The 15,096-nt window shown below is 43.6% G+C and overlaps 1 protein-coding gene across 2 annotated transcripts; it reads right to left on the bottom strand.

The window, feature by feature from the left end:
* Positions 1-4,208: 4,208 nt before the first annotated feature.
* Positions 4,209-14,850, bottom strand: RP9 (RP9 pre-mRNA splicing factor). Of its 2 annotated transcripts, none has more exons than XM_090050230.1 (6): positions 14,444-14,850; positions 11,930-11,960; positions 9,810-9,945; positions 9,381-9,472; positions 6,160-6,221; positions 4,209-5,370 (listed from the first exon to the last, which is right to left on the bottom strand). In XM_090050230.1, exons 1-6 carry the CDS (start codon positions 14,644-14,646, stop codon positions 5,172-5,174), a joined length of 723 nt encoding a protein of 240 aa, XP_089906356.1. In that variant the 5' UTR covers positions 14,647-14,850; the 3' UTR covers positions 4,209-5,171. The 2 variants fall into 2 exon arrangements, with proteins under 2 accessions (XP_089906356.1, XP_089906357.1); XM_090050231.1 differs by having other exon boundaries at positions 9,816-9,945; positions 14,444-14,845.
* Positions 14,851-15,096: the final 246 nt, after the last annotated feature.

The raw sequence follows: 15,096 nt of genomic DNA, 5'->3' as shown, positions 1-15,096 counted from the left end.
GCTGAATACTGTAAGTATTCCAGTTGTGGTTGTTATAACTAACTAGTTTTTCTGCTTCTGGGGACTTGTTCAGTACAGGGACCTCTTACACTCGCAAGGCAGCTAAAGAAGCAATTCTCTTTCGGCAAACTAGTAACATACTAGAGGCCCCTGGGATAGCTTTGACGAATTCTGAGTCGGAAGCAATCTGTTACTAGCTTAAAATCTTCATTGCTGGATGGCTGGGGTATAATCACTAAATCTTATGCCAATGGTAGTTTTGACAAGTCAAGATCTTATTCTGCATCTAAAATGTTGAGACTTCTAGAGGTTTCTCTGCTTGTTTAACTTTTTTAGTTTTTTCCCTTAAAAAAATTTTGCTCTTTGCTTATGTGTGCAAAGAAATAATTTAATTGAAATACAGCCTCTGATTTATTTTTAAGACCGCAGAAAGAAGAATGTGCTGGTGAAAAGACTTGGTCCTTTTTATTTTAACTTTGAATACAAAAGTTCTGCACAAAACCTACTTTTTCCTTAGATTCCTATGGTTGGTACATTGTGGCAATTGCTGTTGCCTCCACCACTGTTACCTCTTCTTGCCTGCCACCTCTTCCAAAAAAGAAGTGGCTGGCTGTATGCACAGATGTTCACTGAACACTTGAGAAATATCTACATCCCTGTTTTAGTGTTTTTTGTTTGTTTTTTGGGGGAGGATGTTTGTTTTGTTTATAATAAACAAACCCCTCTCATATTCAATTTGGAAGGAAAAAAATTCTCTTAAGAGAATTGGGTCTGGGAATCTTACTCGGATGAGAATTGAGCAACAGCATGTCTCTCAGTGAGTAGGGTTATATAGACTTGCTTTTTTTTTTTTTTTTTTTGGATTCCTGTCTGTCTAATGACAGAAACAAGGTAACAACAAACTGGAATATGGATGTGAAAGTGTTTTAAGCAAGCTCTTGCTTTTGAATCAAGTGTATTGAACTACCCCAGGAACAAACACTTTGCATAACCCACTGTTCAGTCGCAGCTAGAAAACAGTTCATGTGACTTCTAAATTTTAGATGGGGCCACTTTAATTGCCTAATGTGATCACACAGCACAAGGTTCAGCAGCCTCCAGTTCATGGGCTGGATCTGACCCATGGATATGGAGCTTAGGTCGCAGTCAGTTCCTCATACCACCATGGCTGGGTCCCAGCTTGTGCCTTCACAACTCTAACCAAGTGGAGTCAGTCCAGCCTGCAACCTGCAAATGTTGCTGACCACTGACATGACATGCACTAGATTTTTTTTTTTTTCCACTTGTTAACTCCTGTTTCTTGTTCAGTAACTTGTGGCTTTATTACACCAGGTCTCTCAAATGGTCTACTGTGAATTACACACTTCCCATCATTTGGTGTTACTCGGTTCTTAGAAAACTAATATACTATTAGTAACGTGCATCCTGTTTCCAGTTTAGATTTTATTGACTTCAATGTTTCAAGTAGTGAATCCTGTTTATGCTTTCATGGGTTAGTTTTGAATCCTGATGATATCTTTCTTATTTAGGTGTTCCAGAATTGTGGTGAGAGGTCTTTGATCTTTTATATAATAAAAGTAAGAAGCTGGTCTGGGGAAGACCATGGGAAGCAGTGGCTGTTAGGGCAGGAATGGGACAAACCCCTGCCTGCTTCTCAGACTGGGGGCCCTGGCCTGAGGAACTTGCAGGGGGGTGTGGGGCAAGAAGCAGCTCCTCCACTCCTCTTGGGGGAGCACCCCCCCTATCCACATCTACTAGAGATGTAAGAGCAGTAGGGCAGTGCCTCCCACTCCACAGCCCTTCTCCAACCTGGAGTGACCCAGGTCTGGGGAAGGCATGGGAGTCTTTCCTTGCTGCTTCATCTCCCAGGACTAGGAGGCCAGTAGTGCCTGTTCCCTATGCCTTTCCCCAACCAGGAACTACCTGCTCCCCTACCCCTTTCTCTACTGTTCAACTCCTCCTGGGCTGTGGGAAGAGTCATGCAGTAGGGGAAGGTGTACAGGCATTCTTTCCAGTGGGAGCAACTCTCCAGCTGGAAAGATTTTTGAAAGGGGAAAATATTTCTCCTGTGGAAGGGAACTTGATAAGCACCTGTACACTTTTGGTTTCTATTGGAAGATTTGCTGCGTCTCCTGGTAGAAACACAATGTCTGTAATAGTTATTTTAATAGTTTCAATCTTGGACTAAGTGAGAAATTAAGGAGAAAATGAGGCCACTGTCCTTTTAGCTCTGGGTGGGTGCAATCTGGCAGGGAAGGGAAGCCATGTGGCTTCCCAGCAGGAATCAAAAGGCAGCACGGGGGCCAGGAGGGAGAGGAGGGACTACACCCCATAGCCAAAGAGAGATGCTGAACAGCCTAATGACTCATCAGTTGAGCTCAGGGGTGGGCAATTATTTCAGCTGGAGGGCCACTTAATGAGTTTTGGTGAGCTGTCAAGGGTTGCAAAGGTAGCCCTGTTCCTGGACAAGTGTCCTACCCCCTGGCTCTCATCTTGGGATTGCACAGCCTGCCCCTGACCTTTGCCCCTGTAAGTACTCTCTTGGGGGTTCTGGTTCTGCCATATTGGAACCAGAAAAAAACTAAATGATACTGAAAATCAAACATCTGCTGTAACACATTTTAATTTTATATACACTATACAAACCCATGTAAATTGGGACATTTTTTTGAAATGAGGCAACTGCATAATTGCTCACAATATTGTATTTGTACATACCTTCCACACTATGCAGGGATGGGCTGCATGCGTGTATGGGGCTTGTAGAGGTGGTGGGGAGAGTGTAGGGCTTGTGGGGGGGAGGGGGTTTATGGTGACCAGGTATGAGGGGCCCATATACCCCTTCCCAGAGTGCACAGGCCAATCAAAGGGTCCCAGGAGTGGCTCCCAGCAGCAGCTGTGTTCAAGTTACTATGTTGTTGGTTATAATTAGAGGTTATGCAAATATTTTTTAAATTAGATTTATATCCCTAGCTGCTTTTACTATATTCACTTACAGAAATAAAATAGAAGCCATTTAACCTAAAATGTGCTCATGGTCTACACAGCCCTCTAGGGGGAAAAAAAGTACACAGCAGAAACAGTGGGTTCATTGAATGATTTGTACTTAAGATTTCAAAGGTGTTTTGTAAATATAAATCTACTGTAAGGAAAAGAGTGCAAGCCTCCTTTAAAAGATCGTGGTTTTTTTTTAATATGGCTGGGTATGGAAGGAGACCCATCTGAAGCTGCTTATTTACCCCCACTTTTTTTTTTTTTATTATTATTATTCCAGTGATGAAATCCCACCTATCTTAACTCTTTATACAATGTATATGAGGCTGGAAGAAATGTTTTGTCAAACTTCTTAAAATCACTTCCCCAGCTCTTCCTTTAGAAGCAAACCAAGCTCTTGGAAGAAGTGCGATTAGTTCTACATTGTGTTTTTTGCTTGTGTGTGGTTTGTTTTCTTTTTTTTAAAAGACAAATACAGTTTCAACCTCTCTGAAGCCAGTGGCTTTAGGATTTCACCCTTCCTGTAAATGCCATCTTAAGTTCTTGATAGAATCCTTCCCCATTCTAGGATTTTGGTAGTCTGTCAATATTTATCTTGACCAACTAACACCATTAAAAGTAACACCTGTTTAAAATATCATTGTAAACCTATGACACAGTCATAGTCAGATTTGTTAAAGGGATAGTCTATGTTAATGTGTGAGGCCTCCAGCCAAATGAGACTCTAAGCTTTGACATTCTTAGCACTTTTAATGTAAAGACAAAGTGGTTTTTAAGATCTTCATTAATCAGCACAAAACAGTTCTGAAAGGAAACCCAGGACAAAACCCCCTTCTGCCCCTTGCAGGCTTCCTTTAAATGTTCAGCCTTCCTAAAACCACAAGTTCCGACTACCATATACTCCATTTAGCTATTCAGCTTTCAGATATAGATAGATTTGGTGCTCTGCAATTTAAAGTTTTATAGATCTTCCCACTTCAGTGATATTTGCAAGGTCATTAAAAATCTTGTGCCTTACAAAACCAGACCATCTTCATGTTCTTGACAAAAAATTCCCTTCAAGCAGCTTGCTACTGCTTTTCTATATAGCTTGCATAAACATGTTTGCAAGACAGTTTAGGTTCCTTCCATATATTCTTTTTAAAGTATTATGAGTAACATTCATATTTCTGCTGCATTTATTTAATGCAGGAGCATTTTGTGAAACAAAGTACTAAATGTATAGAACAGCTTTAATTTACTTCCTCAAACTTTTTTTTTAAAGAAATAAATAAATGAATCAAAACAATAGCTACTGAACCATATTTGGAAATATATTGGTCACTTATTTTCAAGCATAAAAACTCCTTTTTAAGCAAATAAAATGCTCACTTTTTCCCAGTAAGTGTAGTGTTCTTTCAAGTTAGCAAAACTGAAGTCCAATAGAATTATGTTAAGTGAAGTGCCACTCAGTGTCAAGTGTTTCAGCATGTGGCCCAAATCATAAAAATATCAAAGCAACACACCTGAGCAAATGACACAATTCAGGATTCTTAAAACAAACCCAGTAAACAGTCCATTTTTGCCTAAAAGTTCATTAACATTGTTTTTCTGTCATGCAGTTAAAGCTCTGTCAGCTCTCAACTCCAGGATAATCAAAGCCAACATATGGACAGTAAGCAGGGGTGTGTGTGTGTGTGTCCTGTTAACACCAAGTTTCAATATAATGTTCATTGTACTATTCCATAAATGGAGAAGTCATAAAACATTTCAGTGCTTTGCACAGTTCAAACTGTAATTCCCATTACAATGAAGCTCTGCATGTAACTACATTACTTTGTGAGGAAAACACTTCATTAGTGGGTTCTGCTGTATTCTATTTGTTGACATGTCTTTGATGGTCTTTATTCTTCCACTTGCTTTAACAGGTGGCAACACAACAATAAAGTTTTATCAACTATCAAGCGACATTAGCCTAATTTTCACAGTATGAAGGTAACCTCATGTAAAATGTTCTCATTTCTTTTAAACACCATGATGCAGCTCACCCCTTGTTTCCCGCAGATGAGTAAGAAAGTAGTATATCTGATATAGCCAATTGTATGTTCAATCTGCCCTAGTTTGGATTGGTTGTTCCCATTCTTTGGGCATTTGCTCACAACACAGACAAGAAGCAGGCAATATGTGACTGCTATTAGTCAGTCAGTCTCCAACCTCTCATTTGATTTAGAAGATTTGTGCTTTCTTTTCTTTTTCTTCTTCTTTTCCTTTCTTTTCTTTTCTTTCTTCTTCTTTTTTTTCTTGTGTTTCTCTTTACATTCTGAGGAACTAGAGCTGTCACTGATTCCGCTATTATCTGAGGAAGAGTCTTCTAACAATCGCTTCAGTTGCTGTATCCTAAATACAAAAACATGTTATGTGAAAAAGCACCCTTTCTACTTCCGGTGTGGGCAACAGTTAACCCAATCCCCTCCTCCACTTAAACAGTGCAGTAGACATTTTTGGGAATTGTAAAATGTGTTATTGCTGATGAGTGGGATGGTAAAGCACTCTCTTTTTATTGGAGTCAAAGCCCAAATGATAGATTTCATAGCATGATGCCAAGCTGCTTCTTTCTGCCAGGTATTCAAGGATCTCTCAAAGGTTTCTCTGCCTGGTAGGGTAAGTGGTTAATAGAGCTCAGCTGCTGCCTAGTGTTGGCAGATCAGTTGATGCATGCAATTGGGAAAGTGTGACAACTGGACCAGTAAGAAATTTTATATTGCTAATAACATGTCAGGTGCAGTTTGAGTTGAATAGTTATGTGAAAAAGTGGTTCTATAACAGAAGGCCAGGCCAATGGTACTAACTGAACAAAAAGCATGCTGCTTTGGATACAAAGCTAATTTGAAGAAAAAGCTAGATTCCCTGTAGAATGGATTCCTAACATACAAGGAGAGCCTCCTTACTCAATTAGCCCTATTTGGCATAGTTCCCATCATGTATTAAAAACAATAGCTAATGACAACCTGCTACAATGGTCCTGTGCTGCACTCCATTCTTATATTTAAAAGTTACCATTAAAAATTAAATTTTATTTGCAGGTAGCAAGAGGAGTAGGCCCAGAGAAGTTTTCCCCATTATCTTTATTCTGTCAAAATTAAAGACTTCATTAAAAAAAATAGGGCATTATGAAGAGATACTTACCTCATTTCCTTTTCATGGCGTTTATTTTCCCTTATTATATCATACATGGGGTCTTCATGTGCCTTTAAAAAAGGAAAGAGAAAAACCAAGTGTCATAGTCTTACATTTATGACACTTAAAGTCAAACCTCCAAACCACACATGTTTACACCGAGGGAAGAATCCCAATTAATATTCATCAAGCTTTCAATTCATAACAATTCACTGCTGCTATAACTCACTGTCTTGTAAACCTGAGTCAGTTTTTGGCAATAGGAAAAATGGCTACATCATCTTCTGCTTCAGGTTGCATACAATTGCAGGGACTCCCCTCATTTACAATATCTCTTAGAGCGGGAGGCTAGCAGGGTTGTTCGACCATGAAGCTAAGTGATACAGAAATACCTGTAATATCAGCAGATCTACTGTTAAAGTCCCCAAATAATCTTAACTATGCCCCTATAACACATCTTAAATCTTAATTTTCCTTCCTTCCATTCAGCTTGTCAGTCAGGCCTGTAATAAGGTTGTCATCTTCAACTGACTCCTCACATCCAGACTAGGTCTAAAACTCATAGATTTTTTTCTGCATATCTCTAAGATAAAATTTCACTACCCACACAGCTAAAAACAACCTATGTTTTGATTAGTGCTTCATCTTTTTCTCTGGCCTTGAGAAATGCAACTTTGCCCTTATACCCATTCAAAATGCTGCAGCAAATATTTTCCTTAACCCACTGCTCTGCCCAAGTCACCACTATCCTTACATCCCTGTGCTTTCTCCACTTCCTTTACTACAGGAAATTTAAGCTACCTGTCTTTGCTTTCAAGACCCCTAATGCCATATTCCTACCCTAATTCTTGTTTCTTATTTGCTATTGAGATGTATACTTTTACTTCCAGTTGGCCTCAGATGCCACCCCCCATTGTCTAGTTGTTAAGATTTGCAGCAGGTATCATCCTGTTTTTCCTGTGTTGCCCTCATACTTGGGGGGAGCTCCACCTTAGGTGGTAGAAAGCCCTCTCCTCCTCCAGAATGCTCCTTAAAAACTCTCCTTTTTCTGTAGATGTCACAATAATTGGCAACTGTGTGCTGAAATCATTGTGCATCATATCTACCAGCATATTGTTTGTCTTGTACTGTTTATGGCTGCTGACAAATATTAAAAAATGAAAAAGCACTTTACCGGAAGCAGCAGCGTGTTCGTTAGACCCAGCTCTGCAGCGTCTGTATAGATCGGGCGCTTCAGTGGGGCTTTTTGGTAGGGCTGTGGGAAACTTCGGTCCCTGATTCGATTCAGCAAAGATCTGGCCCCATTTGGTGGCTGAATCTCCGAATCCAAATCAAATCAGGAGACCCTTTAATCTCTCCGAATCAAATCTCTCCGAACCCTCTCAGTCGATTTGGAGAGGTTCAAAAAGATTCGACGATTTGGCGATTTGGCATAGACACAGCTTTAAATGTTTTTTCTACATACCTCGAGGTACCAGGAGGCTCATGAATGTTGTGATGCCAGGGCAGATGGCGCTTCCGACAGGAGCACAGGGGGCTCCCAAGCACACTTGGCAGCAGACCCAGAAGTAGACCAGAATCACTTCTGGATCTGCTGGGGAGTGTGCGGGGAGGCCCCCCCCCATGACCTCCCGGGCTTGGCGACTGGTGCCTCCTGGGTCTAGGGAGGCACCCAAGGTCCCCCTGTGGTCAATCGCCAAGCCGGGGGGACTCCTGTGTGCTCAATGGCAGACCCAGAAGTAGACTGGAAGTACTTCTGGTCCGCTTCTGGATGTGCCACCAAGCACGTGGGGGGGCCCCCCACGCTCCTGTGGGACGCTCCATCTGCCCCAGCACTGCAGTGTTCATAAGTCACGCCTGGTACCTCAAGGTATGTAAAAAAACATTTAAAGCTGTATCTATAACCAAATCACTGATTCTCTGAATCAGCATCACATATTCAGATTCAGATTTGGCTGAATCAAATTGGGGACAGTGATCCAAATCAACGAATCGAATCACTGTCCCTGATTTGGGCTGAATCCAAATAGAATACGGCCCATTTTGCACACCCTACTATTAGATAAAAGTGTCCCAAAAAGCCCCACTAAAGCGCCCAGTCTATACAGACATTGAGCAAGCCAGGTCAAGCTAATGTGATACCTCTTCTGGGCATGAGCTGGGCTCAGCACTGTGGCATGCTGAGTTTGAAGTAAAGCACCTTTTTTGTTACATCTGTAAGTAGCCTCTGTGTCTGTATATACTTGTTGTCACTGTCTTTCACTAAGATTGTATGCTCTTTAGAGACAGGGACCCACTTCATTCTGTGTTTGTATAAGACCTAGTCCAACCTGGTCCTAGTTTATGGCTGGGGTCCCTAGGCACTACAATAATAAAAAAATATTGAATAATAATAAAATATTTAACAATCATCTTCTATTTTTTCTCTACCACTAATTTCTGTAGGCAGATTATATTGCAAACGTTACATTAATGTCAAGAATTGCTACTAACACCACACACAGATCCCATATTATTAAGGAAGGGAACTATTCTTCAACTATCAAAAGATTAAGATAGTTTTTCCACATTTACAGTTTGATATTCAAGCTCTACTTGATAATTCTGTGGAAATCGTGAAACTGTCCATGTGTCACATTTTATCTTAGGGTCTGGACACAGGACACATTTACACTGATGTATACTGTATTGGTATTATATACACCGTCATTTGGAGAAAGAAAACCACCTACTTGCAGAAGGCACTATTATAATGCCTTGTTACTAGGTGTGGTAGGGAAGGTAATAGCCTGCTGACTTATAGTTCCAGACACGTGGCCCTTGCACTGGTTTACCCATGATTTTTTCTGCAGGGTAATTTTACATGAGAGTCAAGTAAACTATGCTGGTGTGAACTATATGCCATGTGTCCATTCCCTCTTTAGACTTTTGTAAATATATCATGTTTCCAAATACTTAAAACAAAAATTCTTTTTCTCCTAAGTCTGAGAGATAGCACACTGGAGCTTTATAGAAAAAGTTTTTTTTATAATCTGAATTGTTCACTTTAACATTTTCCTGTTTCCTTTTCCAAAATAGCTTTCCTATAAATTTGCAACCAAAATCTCTGTTATCTTGAAAATTCAACTTTCAGCAGTTGTTATTAAGAGATTCTGTTATACTTATTACTTTATCACAAAAAAAACCAAACTGGTAAAAATACAAACCAGTACTACAATATTTGTACTCACTACTCTGAACTGTTCCAATTTCTGATTGCCTTTAATAAAGAATGGGCATTCTTTATCTCCTGTTCTGTGTCCATAACGTTTACATCTCCAGCCTTTAAAAAAAAAAAAAAAAGGCAAATTGTATCCTTGAGCCTGCTCAAAAGATTAAAAAAGCCCCCAAAACCACCAGCACCCATATTAAACTATATTACATAATCTTCACTTAGTTGTAGCAAAGAGATAAAAACATTACTTTAACAATACCTAACATTCACAGCCCACAAAATTATAAAAATCATCCAAGTACTAGGTGCTACCATATCAACATAAAGCCAATTTACCTAGACCTCATTTTTTTTAATAATAAATATTAATTTGTCTCCCAGATTTTTCCTCAAAGTCAAAAGATTCATAAGATAAAAGGTCCGATTAAACTTGGAATTTTTTCACATTTACACTGCATCACTTTGACTTCTTTTCCCAATGGCATCCAAAGTCCTTTGGTTGGGGCATGAGCCAGAAACTCTCGAGCACTTTCATTGCCGGGCACATCAGGTATACAGTCTTCTGGTTTGGTTTCATTTTCCTGTAGAAAAGATTAACAAAACACAAATCCTTATTTATACAAATATACTTTAAAACAAATATTTTAAGAGCACAAGTCATCATTTATTTATGGATCCACTTTCTTCTTAAAAGTCCTCTTTTTAATACAGGAATAAAATATTTCATTTCCTTCACTCTTTTGGTAAAATGAACTCATTTGCTTTTTAACTACCTTTGACCTCTCCCTTCAAGTAGGAATTTGCTTCAAGTAGGAAGTAGCTAAATTGCTTCCCTCCTCTCACATTTAGCACAGTAATTTTAACACAAATAATTTAAATGCAAAAAAACCCACACAATTCAGAACTTATTGTCATATGTGGCAGTTTTTATTTAGCTTCTAGACATTAGGTTATTATTCAGTTTTTGAATCTGAATAGAGCAGCAGTTTGATTTTAACAGGAAAACGCAGTAATTTTCTGTTTTATTATTTTAGACAGACAAAAAATAAGCAAGAATTCTAGAAGGATCATATGCAAATGTACTGTGATATTAACTTTAGGATGCATGGAATCATCATGAAAATTAAGCTGGCACACATCCATGAGGGGCCAGCAGGGGACTGCATGCTTAGGGGCAACCAACATGGGTTCATCAGTGGCAGGTCCTGTCAGACCAACCTGGTGGCCTTCTACGATCAGATTACCAGATCATTAGATGCAGGCGTAGCAGTGGACATAGTCTTCCTGGACTTCCGGAAGGCTTTCGACACTGTCTCTCACCCTGTTCTCATTAAGAAACTGGGGGACTGTGGTGTCGATGCCCACACAGTCAATTGGGTCGCCAACTGGCTGGAGGGCCGCACCCAGAGGGTGGTAGTGGATGGGTCCTTCTCAACCTGGAAGGACGTGGGCAGTGGAGTTCCGCAGGGCTCAGTCCTCGGGCCCGCACTGTTCAACATCTTCATCAGTGATTTGGATGAGGGGGTAAAAAGCACCCTGTTCAAATTTGCTGACGACACTAAGATGTGGGGGGATGTGGGCACACTAGAAAGAAGCATCAGGCTACAATCAGACCTAGACAGGTTACAAGGGTGGGCAGATGTGAATAGGATGGGATTCAATACAGACAAAGGCAAGGTGATGCACCTCAGGAGGAACAACCGGCACCATACCTACAGGTTGGGGAACTCCCCTCTTGTCAGCACGGAGGCGGAAAAGGATCTTGGAGTCATCATTGACTCCAAGATGAACATGGGCCGGCAGTGTGGGGAGGCAGTCAGGAAGGCCACCCACACCTTGTCATGCATCCACAGATGCATCTCAAGCAGGTCCAAAGAGGTGATCCTTCCCCTCTATGCGGCACTGGTCAGGCCACAGCTGGAGTACTACGTCCGGTTCTGGGTGCCGCACTTCAAGAGGGATGCGGACAGCACGGAGAGGGTCCAGAGGAGGGCCACTCGTATGATCAGGGGACAACAGGGCAGGCCCTATGAGGAGAGGCTACGGGACCTGAACCTGTTCAGCCTCCAAAAGAGAAGACTGAGGGGGGATCTTGTGGCCTGTTATAAACTAGTCAGGGGGGATCAGAAGGCATTGGGGGAGTTGCTGTTCCCCCGTACGCTGCCAGGAGTGACCAGGAATAACGGTCACAAGCTGGCAGAGGGTAGGTTTAGGTTAGATATCAGGAAGCGCTAGTTCACGGTCAGGGCGGCTAGGATCTGGAACCAATTTCCAAGAGAAGTGGTGCAGGCTCCTACCCTGGGGGTTTTTAAGAGCAGGTTGGATGAACATCTTGCTGGGGTCGTTTGACCCCAGTATTCTTTCCTGCCATGGCGGGGGGTCGGACTAGATGATCTGCTCAGGTCCCTTCCGACCCTAGAAACTATGAAACTATCTACAGTGAAATCCTGGCCCTACGTAAGGGAACAGTAAAACTCCCATGTTGTTGACTTTCAGGGGCCTGGAATTATGCTCAGGGTTCAAAGTTGGCTTTTTCAATATAAAAAATATATTACACACACTAACCTTAATTAGGCCTGGAGGAGGTTTTTCATAGCTGAAAAATATTTAAAATATAATTTATTAGCATTATCTTCAATAATTTAACAATAGATAAAAATGGACAAAATATTCCGACCTGATTCAACATGCTGCAGTCTCGGGCGCACATGTGAACAGGATGCCTGGGAGCAAAAAACTCCAGTGCAATAAGCACTGGAGATTATTGCATCACTTTAATACACACATGTAGATGCGCCCCTTAAGATCTACAGTAACAGGGACGCCAGCAGAGTGAGATGGTAACCATGGCATTTTCAAACACCTTAAAAATGTTTTTGCAGTTCATGTGATGCACTCTAATGTACAAATATCCCATTAAATTTATGTTTCTCCTTGGTAATGACAGTTTTGTTATGCTGCTTCACAGCAATGCTTGATGCATCCAGCTGAGCCCTAGCTGCCAGAAACTCACAGCTTTTTTATCCTGAGAAAGCATAGCTATAGTAAGGAAAATGACATCTTGCTGTTCCATATTTATTTTCTCCAGCACTGAGTCATTAATATGTTCCACTGACAATGTCAAAGCATGAATTTTCACGCTGCCAAATCTGCAAGCTCAGTTCCATATAGGACAAACTGGCTCTCTTACTTTCTGTGCTACCAAAGATTAATCTGAAGCCAAAACTTCACTGACAGGTTGCTGACGACTCATGAAGCAGAACAAAACGTATCTTCCTGTTCTGCAGCCATGCTGGATCAGCATCCTTGATGGGAGAAAGAGAGGTAGCTTTTTGCTTGTCAACACTATGAACAGAGAAAGGTGTCAAAAGTTATAGTGTCACTGGATCATCTTCCTAACAATAATAACACTGAGTGCTATCCAATATAATTGGCACCAGGAAATCTTGACTCAGCCATGAAGAAACTAAAATTAATTTCCTAGTCAGTCTTACTCTTTCCACCCCATTCAGCCCCCTTTTAAAAAGCATCCTTCCTGATACAAGATGCAGACTAACGGTGGAATTGGGCAGCACATCTTAAGCTTTTACACTTTCCCATTTTCATTCACTTTAAAAGGAAATGAAAGCTGATCAGGCTTTACTTAGGTGCTACCTGCCCCACACTTTCCTCTAAAGTTCACTTAAAAAAATCAACCAGGACAGTTACAGAGTCAGGAGAAGAATTGGGGAAAGGACAGTTTTGAAAATGTAAATTCACTGGTGACTGGTAAAATACTTTGCCCGTCTTCCTACAGACAGAGACACTGACAGCAGACAGATTGCATGTCTTCTGTAAAGCGGTAAGAGGAGCAGGTGGCCCTGGCAACAAAAAAAGGATTGTGGTTTGTAACTATGCAAATCCAACCCCATTTTTTGAAGAAATCATCCTGCTGAAGTGTATGCCCAAAGCCTGGCGCACAACACGCGCATCACAGAGGGTTACATGTTTTCCACTCCAATTCAAAGTCTCTCAGCCCCAAAGATACTTTGGGGCAGGTGCTTTAGAACAAGTGGTTCTCAACCTTTTTTGTACCAGGACCCATTTGTAAATGTCCATGGCCAGTCCTGACCCAGTGCCCCTAGCTCCTGACCTGCTGCCCCCTGCCCCGCAGTGTGTGTGGGGCAGGGGATGAGTGTCTGGGGTATGGGGGGCCCCCAAGCAGTCCCTTGCAGGCTGGAACTCTGCCAGCCTGCAGGGAAAATCCACCATTTCCCATGTTTTTCTCCTTTAAAGTTGAATCCATTTTTAAAGTTTCTTAGCAACGCTTTTATACCTCCCTGCGACCCACTTTCAGGTTGTGACCCATGGGCTGAGAAACACTGCTTCAAGGACCAGCCCCGCAGATCTGGCCCAGGTCACAGCACATGCAGGAGGCCCAGTGTGATACAGGCTTAAATCAGGGGTGTCAAACCTGCAGGTCAGATGAGGGATGTGGGGCTGAATCAAACTACAGCTGGTCTGACACAGGCACCCCACACAGCGCATACCCTGGACCAGTCCCATGCTCTGTGTCCAGCACACGCTGCCTAGGGCTCACACGCAGAGCCAACTTGGGGCACGTGTTGCACAAGGTGCCCATTTCTTTGCGCCCCTTTCATATTTTCCTACAACCCATTTTTGGGTCACAACCCATGGGTTGAGAAACACTGCTTTAGGGGCAGCCCCAGAGATCTGGTCCAGGCCATGGCACATGCTGGAGGCCCGGTTTGACATAGGCCTAAATTAGGGGTGTCAAACCCACAGGGGACATGGGGGTCACTGGGCTGAATTGGAGCCACCTGACTGGCTAGCGCTGGACTGGTGCAAGCGCAGGCCCCAGACCAGTCCCACGCTCCGTGTCCAGCCCGCGCTGGCCCGTTGTGGGGGGTCTGGCCGGGGGCCCAAGTGGCCAGGCCGGGCAGGGGGCACACGCAGTGTGGGGCCAGCCCGAGCCCCACAGGCCACCTCCAGCTGCGCCCTCAGAGAGTCCAAGAGAGCTGGGGGTGGCCGGGGCCTAGGGAGGGCTCCGGGCCGGGGTGCGGGGCCCGCGCCGCTTACAAGGACTCCAAGTGCCGGATCTGCTGCAGCTGCTGCGCCTCCCGCCTGCGGCGCCGCCGCTCGTGCCGCTCCACGTCCCGGCTGGCGCCCGCCGGCGACCCGCACGGCTCCCGCCCCTGCGCCATGGGCCGGCCCGGGGCCGCCACTACCACTGCCGCCTCCCCCGGCCGCCGCCGCCGCCGCCTCGCGCTTTCGCTTCCCATCGCAGCCGCCGCCTCCCCGGGCCCGGGCCCCGCAGGGAGCCGCGCTGCAGCGCCGCGCCAGGCCGGCGGGGCCCTCTGCCGCCCGCCCTGCTCCCGCCACCTCTGCAAGAACACGCGAGCGGCCGGGCCGGGCCGGGCCTGCTTCCTCCCGCCGGCGCGCGGCTGCGGGGAAACCCTCGCTCGCCCGCGGCTGCAGGAAGTGCCCTGCCGGGGGCAGAGCCCAGCCCAAGGGGATCCTGAGGGGCAGGCTCTGTGGCGAGGCAGGTGTCTTATCAAGGGCTGTATTGAAACTGGAAGCGGTTGCACGGACATGGGGAGAAGCTTAGCAGCTTGGAAAGGAAACGCACGGTCTTTGGGTAGATGTGGTAGCGTTTAGTTTCCCAACTATTTAGTTGATCTATGAAAAGACACCAGGTTTACCCAGCGAACCTTGCATGAGTGACCGGGGCC

The sequence above is a fragment of the Crocodylus siamensis genome, chromosome 5, assembly GCF_052110815.1.
Source record: "Crocodylus siamensis isolate JL-2025a chromosome 5, ASM5211081v1, whole genome shotgun sequence".
NCBI classification, from domain to species: domain Eukaryota; kingdom Metazoa; phylum Chordata; order Crocodylia; family Crocodylidae; genus Crocodylus; species Crocodylus siamensis.
This window is presented reverse-complemented; position numbering and strand designations above follow the sequence as displayed.